This window comes from Rhyacophila brunnea, unplaced genomic scaffold, assembly GCF_057557595.1.
Source record: "Rhyacophila brunnea isolate RB1 unplaced genomic scaffold, BYU_Rbru_1.0 scaffold_22, whole genome shotgun sequence".
NCBI classification, from domain to species: domain Eukaryota; kingdom Metazoa; phylum Arthropoda; class Insecta; order Trichoptera; family Rhyacophilidae; genus Rhyacophila; species Rhyacophila brunnea.
Genome location: NW_028232882.1, coordinates 7,688,263 through 7,696,599, shown reverse-complemented (window position 1 = coordinate 7,696,599; position 8,337 = coordinate 7,688,263). Strand labels below are relative to the sequence as shown.

Below are 8,337 nucleotides of genomic sequence, written 5' to 3'. Positions count from 1 at the left end.
TTTTATTTATTTAATGCATTTATGGTTTTAAAGTTATCTAATATTTTCAAACACAAAATTAATACAGTTCCCATTAACTTCTGACTTACCTAGTTTTATCATTTTGTAGAGAAGGAAATGTAGAATCATATTCAATAGCTATAAAAACAGTGAAAATCAAGTTATCCAGTTGTAGTATTAATGTGACGATTGAGGTATTATAATTGTCACAATAAATTTGCCATCTAACTAAACTGTCAAAACTGTCTATCTCGCTCTAAAAGTTAACTCATGCAAGAGAGGTGCTGTTAAAATATAGCAATTTTTGACAGTTCAGACGGTTAACTTATTGTAACAAATTAACCGCATTAATACATGAATACATATGATAAACTACTGTTTATATCCGCCGATAGTAGCCTTGTGTATAGAATAGATACGCATAAATTCAATCAATCATTCTTGATGTAAAATTAAAAAAAAAATATTAATACGCCTTGAAAATTATAAATAAAGTAATCAGATTGTTGTTTTAAATAATTGAAAATTTAGAAAAAAAAACAAAATAAATGCACATCCCTACACTATCTGTTCGAAAATAATATTTCAAGTGAATTTAAATTTGAATTCCAAAGGCTAATTTTTGAATTAGGAATGTTTTTTTTTTAATTATTATTGTGTTGTTAAATTAGATTCATTTCTTTAACATTGACTTTGTGACATCTTTGAGTTTCTGTGATACAACATGTGCGATATCTGAGCTGCGTTTCCAAATGAATTCTCTGGTTCTGTCGTGATTGTCGATACTGTCAACTCGCACCTGAAAAAACATTCAACTTTGTTAATTATAAGCTTTACATATTTTTATAACAGTGAAAAAAAATGATTAGGAAAATCAAGAAACCTACTTTACGTTTGATTTAATTTAATTGTTACGAAGGGATTGTAAGAATGGTGTACTACAAAAAAAAAGAAGAAGAATTTATTATCTAGAGCAGTGGTTCTCACAATTGACATTGACAGTTCTATGGAAACGTCTCAGGGCTCGAAATGGACCGAAGCGCACCGGAGCGCCGTTCATGTTCGTAAAATTGGTAAAATTATCGCTCCATCTCGTGGAAAAAATAATTTGACCATCTTAGCCATGTAATAGAATATAATAGAAAATTTAAAACACTTATTTTTATGAAATTATGAACTGAATTATGATTAAAAACTATTTCAATATCTTCAGAAAATTGTCGAGCGCTCCGGTTCGTAAACTTTTCCATTTCGAGCGCTGAAACGTGTGGTGGCCACACCAAATTTCACTTTTGTTGTGATTGAAAAAATTAAAACTAAACTTTATTAAATAAAAAAAATGGTTCAATTTTGGCGTAAGTTCTTAGTGGTTCATTTTTTTCTGACTTCATCTTCATGAATAATTTTAAAATGCCTTTCCACAGTATATTATTTTATTTTGTTAATTACAATTTTACAAATCATGCAAACTGTAACTATAGAATCTTCTATATTCTCATTTTGTACAATCAAATATTTTCTTCCCATCCTTTATTACGACTTCGCTTAGTTGATATTTCCAAAGTCTTCGCACCAGCTGAGCATACATCTTTCTAAAAAAAAATCTTATATCCATTTTTAAATGGGTTGAATCAATTTCCCTTTAGAACCAAAGAATGTAGAATAAATTAATATACAGATGTTTTCCTAAAACAAACAAAAAGTACTCACTGTAAAACTGAACGCCTTTAGATAAACTATTAGAACATATTCAAGCGTAGGTTATCGTGCAACTGACTGAAATATTGTACTGCAGCATTAAATAAAATGGTGACGACTCTTTCCATATTTGCTCCCACATTTAAACAAATGCATGAAATTGTAAATTGGCAGAAATTTCATTAGATCAGAAACGGACTATTTCACAATTGAAATAGAACACATTATGGATCATTTGAGCGTGGACAGAAATTTAAAACAAGACATGTGTATTCAACCAATTTCATAATTTTATAAATACATTTTTGAAATATCATTTTGTAAAGTGCTGGTGGCCGCACATGAGAACCATTGATCTAGAGAGATGAATGTGCAATTTGATGATTCTCATTTAAGTTACCTGTTTGGGCTGTAAAACCTTGATGGAATGCAAGGAAGCACCCCCTCCGTTGGGGATCCTCAAGTTTAGTTTTCCAAACATCTCAGCGGTCGTCGCTGTGGCACTCTTCAACTCTTTCTTGGCACCTCTGCCAAACTGTAAGGATAGAAGTGTTTGTGAAAATAATTTACACTGATAACAAGATATACATGATATTGGAAATATTATTTAAATGAAGAAGAAAGAAAAGGATGTCATATTACCTACCCTCTCTTTTAATGGCCTTTATATTACTGTGCTTAGATACAAATGGCAAATGATTATCAAAGGAACCACTGTTGATTCAGGAGGCAAGTAAAAGGCGCGATCATTAACAATGAAAAACAACCAGCTAATAGTTTTATAACAGATTCCAATTATAAAATTCGGTCACACCAATAAGAAAGGGTTACAATATGTAAATTGTACGTATAACATTTCACCGTAGCACAGTTTGCCTTGAGCTTTCTTATCGGAAAGAGCCGTATAATATACATTACGTATATATAATGTTCCAATTTTATTAGATTCAATATGAACAATAATTTGACATTGATTGGTTTCAAATATCTGATAATAACACCATCATTATTTATGTTCGATTTGATATGTTACATAACCTAACAAATATTTTGGTATTTCGGCTATTTTCAAAATTTGTTGGCCACTGTCCTGTCCTGTAAACCGACAAGAACCGTGTTTTATTTAGACATGAATTTTATCTCAGTACTATACGACCCAAAGAGGTTGGACGGTATTTATTTAATATACGACCAAATATTTCCGATACAAGATTTCATGGTAAAGTGTGATGTATAAATTTCCGGACATGATAAGAAAGATACAGCCATTTCAATGATATATTGGTTGTAACGTCAGTGCTTAGAACGTGATGTATCTCGATATCAGCGGAGAAGTCACCATAGTAGGCGATTATTTAAAGCCTACCTTCTAAAAAAAATAGATCTTCAAGTAACTAATTTAATATCTATCTATATCTATCAATATTTAAGTTTTGTTTTATTTAATAAAGTTTATAACCATATACCCATACTAGCGCCGCCTGGATTCAACTATATTATGAATTTATTTGACCCCTTTTCCAGTTCTGTTTTGTACGACTTCAGTCTCATGGCGCCAATCGCTGTTTGGCTTTTTATTCCAAAATCATAAGTTGTTTAGTTTGCGCTTACATCGCTAGGGCACATTTATGCAAAATAATTATTAATAAGATAATTTAAAAAATAATTTCTATGGGATTAAATCACATATAAATATTGATTGTTAAAAATATAAAATAATTTATCTCGCGATTTTTATTTATCAGTTATTTATACCAAAGTCTGTGTTTTAAATATAGAAGTATTTTAAAATGTCTAGTTTTACGGGTTAAATTATAAAATGTTATGGAACATATACACAACAACGGATATTTTCAAAGATGATAGATAATATATTTTGAGCGTAGATATGTTACATTTATAAATGTTTAGGAAAATACATAATTCAAACTAATTGCTTATTTATAAACTAATTATATCAAACTAATTGAGCTTTTGAAATTTCATCGATTTAGTGTACCTATTCATCAGTAGTAATATTGGGTTATCTTCTTATTTCCCGTAAATATATCTGACAAGCGTGGTTACTCCACAGCCTACCTCTTTCCAAAAGTCACCCTTCGCCACTGTTCGATATTAAGACGTTTACCCACAATGGAATAAAGGTTAGAATTTTATTCTCTTCTTCATCGTTTGTGGGTTTTAATTCCGTAACTGGGTTAAGTTCACATATTGTTTTTTTTATATAGCGATATGTGTATTCATACACTGCACACGGACCCAGTGAGAAAGGTTATATTATCTACCTAATACTTAATACCATTTAAGGAAGATTATTTTACCTCTTTCTCCACCTTCAGTATGAGTGGTCCAATTAGGAAGTTTGTTTTGACAGTAGTGTGGTCAGCCATCATGTTGACAGTGACATCTCCGCTCCTCTTCAAAGACGAAAGACCATACAGTGTTCCTCTGGCTCGTGGTTTGCTCTTGTTCTGCTTTCCTTTGTTCTTCTTTTTCTTTGTCTTCTTCTTTGATCCAGCATCATTAGAAGCTCTATTTCCAGTCGGGGTAACAGGGACACTAGCTACAGTCAATGATGCAGTTGTAGCACTATTTTCAGTAGAAGATTCGCCAGAGTTTTGAACCAATAGAAGAGGCGGGACTGGTGCTTTAGATGTTGCGGGAGTAGTTTGACTAGTTGTAGACGTTGAAGGCCTAAAAGTTTGTGCTGATGAGACCTTCGATCTTGGAGTAGACGAAGAATGCAATACAGGAGAAGAAGATACTTTCAATGCCACAATTGAAATCACGTCAGATGGGTCACCAGATACTTTAAACTTGATATTTGAAGTGTCTTTAATTACCGATGATCTCTGCGTCGTTGGGTTTGATGTTGGTGATGAAATTGGAGTGGAAGATGACTGTAATGATGATGATGGAGATGGTGATACCTTTGATGTCGTCTCTGGTAGCTGTGATAACGGAAATAATGGACGTGTTAGTAAAATAGATGAGTAATTTAATTCAGAAGATGAGACCGGTAGCCGTGATGGAAACGTTACCTTGGAAGAAGAGTCTGATAATGGGGCTGATGATATTTGAGATGCTGAATTTGATGATTGAGTTGATGATGCGTTTGGTTCGTTTTGGACGGAGTCTGCTGATTGGTTGATGGTTTCGTCGTTTTCAAATGTGAAGATGCTGTCGAATGATCGTTTGCGGCCATTTTTCTTTGTGACGCGTCGCCTCCTGGAAGGTACGTCATATTTTAATCATTCGTCTTTTTATTTGAAGCTATTGGAAGTAAAGACAAAAAGGTCCTACTTCACTGTTTTCCGGAAAACTACAAACGACTCATTAAATATTTTCTAACTTTGGTGAATTATTATTAAAAAAAATAACATTGATAATACGAATCAGTCAAGTGTTTTTCTTTCCATATGCAGATAAAATCGACGATCGCAAGTTTAAAATAAAGTTACTGTACATGTCTCAATTAGTTATTAGGTACCTGGCTTTATTTTTGTTCTTCTTCTTCTTCTTGTCTCCCTTCTTGGTATCCTTCTTCTTTGCGTCAACCGGCTGCAGCCTGACGCTGACAGGATCGTAAGACTTCCTCAGAATGTTGTTCATACGCCCAAGAATATTGTCCACGAAGCGATTGTACTTGGCGATGTAGATAGCTGGCATACGGGGTTGGTTCTTGTCGGATAACGCACCTAAGAGACCAGGCGGGATTGAGGAAACACGTATTAAAGTGGGGAATATGAAATAAATCATATTTTTATTGCCTCTTTAATCCGGTATGGATATTTGCGTATTTTTACGAGAAATGAATATCAGCCACTTACTAGATCCATGCTGTGGATTTAAAACTATACCTCAGTTGAGGCATGGTCTAAAAAGATCGTGGCTAGGCGATGCGCGGATTGCGGGTCGCGGGTGCAATGACGCATGCCGACCGAAATATAATTTGTCATATAAATCCAACATGCGTCCATTTAATGTTCTGTTTATTGTTCTATTAGTAACAATAATAATATATTCATTGACATGTTTTCTTTTTAAAGTAAATATGTAACGTTTTTAGTCATCTTTACACGATTTAAGAATTAATACCCCCGTGGCTATCACGAAACAAATTGACGTATTCACACCTCGACGTTCGCTCTCAGACTGCCAGCAAGTCCAAAATTTCGTCGCGCCTATAGTTGAAAATTATTTGCCGTTTCACTGAAGTATCGCCTTAAGCAAATCGTCACTGTCAAAAAATATCAAATTACAAAAAAAAAAAAAAACTGTGGGCATTGGATTTATTTATTATTTTATTACAAATTGAGTGGCGTACTCTGTACGTACCCTATGGATTATGTTTAGAGAGGCATTTGGCTAGAATATTTTTTGTCAAGTTACAAATGGCTTTAAAAATAGTTTTTAATTATTTTGATATGATTTTTTTTGGGATTTATGATACTTGGCCAGTTCGTGTAAGAGCATGCAATATGTCCATTGCTATCAAATGTCACTTTGGTGAAAAGTGTGGGTTATGGCAATAATTGGCCTGTACAGTAACGAAATGTTGAACAACAATAGGGTTCGAATCCACGATCTACTACTTCAAAAAAAATCCATAATCAATTTGAGGTTACCATGCAAAAAGGGCGTAAAGAGGTTTTGGCTCAAATGAGTTATGTAATATTGTTAGGTTCAAATTGAATGAAATGGCCTCGTGATGAAGTTAAAGTCTATTTTTTATGGCCTAGTTAGTGAAATACAAAAAAAAAACTATATAGCTCTTATATAAAGTTGAAAACGATTATTTTTTTACTAAGTTTACTCGATATAATTTACTATTTATTATTGATAATAAAGATTTAAATTGAAATTGATTCGGTAACTCACGGTTGCCCATTTCTAGAGTGTCATTGGCTGGACACAAAAAATGTAAATGTTGTTTTTTTCCAATATGTGTTCAATACAGTGTGAACCCGTGAGTTGGGTGAATGGCTAATATAATTTCTCGTAAAAAATACTTAATATATCCCTTCTAGGTAGATATGCTCCGTTTAGTAGCGATCATGGTATTTTTTCAATTGGCTGAATTAATTATTGCAAAAGTCAGTGATTCCCAAACAAAGATCCGCGGAACCCTCGTCGTTTAAAACGGTACATAAAACATGTTATAAATATAATAAAACAATGAATGAAGCATTTTGAAAGTTTAACTTGTTTAGATATTTGATTGATGGTTGCTATTCAAATTTATAAAAAAAACTGTTAAAAAAGTTTGCAACTAGTATGCGTGAAATTTGTCTGTCACGACACTAGCATTTTTTTAGAAAATATTTCAAGGGCTCCTTCAAACAAAATATGTTAAAAAATCACTGCCATATTAAGCGAATAATACTTATTATCTAATTCTTAAAGGTAATTTTTTTTAATTTAAATAAGTAATTAAAAAGTTGTAATAAATAAGCAAGCTTTAAGGCTTTGGCCACATAGGTAGGTGCTTCGCTAGTGCTGGGCTAGGTGCTATGCTTGTCTACTAAAAACACTACTGCCATATTGCATGCTACGTGCTTAGGTACAAATTCATTTGACATTTGGGACCACTCAAGTCAACAACGATGTCACTCTCAAAAGCAAAATCACTAGGTGACACAATAAAAATACCAACACGTTTGTTCGCCGGGAGACTAACTATGTGACTAATAATCACGTAGCGAGTCGCGAAGCGTGCAGTATGGCCATTGCGATAGTATAGTGTGCTTCCGTCCAACGCACACGTTGAATACAACCAAACTCGTGTGCGCACGCGTTGAACGCAACCGAAAAAATTGACTTTATTTATTAAAAGCGTTATTATTCTAAAGAATCTACCAATCACCTTCTATAACATTTATGCAATATAAAATCATTTAAAAATAATAAAAAAGCAAATTAATAATACTTAATCTATTAAAATAATGAATAATTATTACATGTCTTACTCCATGAAATTAATATAAAATACCCATCACTGAAAAGCAAATAAAAGCATTATATAAATTTGCATTACAAAACAATTAATTGAAGAGTGACATTTTCAAAATATACGTAGGATGTTGTCTGAAGTTTGAGTGATTTTACGAATGTTATCATATTTTAAAGCCATTTCTGGGAGCATAATGTTTGATTACAATACATTGGTGCGTTTTGAGGAAAAACACACACTTTCACATGAAATTAAAAACACTTCTTTAGGGAATTTTTGATTACAGTGAATTATTAGAGGAACTATATATTATATCTTTCAGATTCCATTAAAACATGAAAAACTGTCATTTTGATATAGTCTATTTTAAAATGTCTCTTCAATAATTAAAATCAATATAATAATAACGAGGGTGCTGTGCCAAAAAGATATTAAAGACGTAATGACAAAAATTAATCATTTTCAGAACAGAAGAGTTATTTCGTGACGAACTTATGAAAAATATTTAGTAGAATAATGCTATAATGATAAAATACTCTTTTAATATACTCTCACGTAAAGCTGTTTTTTAATACATTGTCACGAACGCCCTCTTTTGGCATAGCATAATCGATAATAATATAATACATTGAAAATGTTTATATATCTAATGATAAAATGGATTCTAAAATTATGTACATAAAAAA

The 8,337-nt window shown here is 32.4% G+C and overlaps 1 protein-coding gene across 1 annotated transcript in view; it reads right to left on the bottom strand.

The window, feature by feature from the left end:
- Positions 1-673: 673 nt before the first annotated feature.
- LOC147070002 (uncharacterized) overlaps positions 674-8,337 on the bottom strand; it is a 40,238-nt gene continuing 32,574 nt past the window's right edge. The window contains exons 4-10 of the mRNA XM_085949896.1: positions 8,060-8,066; positions 5,189-5,396; positions 4,740-4,753; positions 4,542-4,649; positions 4,020-4,462; positions 2,099-2,233; positions 674-799 (exon numbers count right to left, since the gene is read on the bottom strand). Of these exons, the coding sequence (XP_085806022.1) occupies positions 674-799; positions 2,099-2,233; positions 4,020-4,462; positions 4,542-4,649; positions 4,740-4,753; positions 5,189-5,396; positions 8,060-8,066 (1,041 nt within the window). The remainder of the gene's footprint in view (positions 800-2,098; positions 2,234-4,019; positions 4,463-4,541; positions 4,650-4,739; positions 4,754-5,188; positions 5,397-8,059; positions 8,067-8,337) is intronic.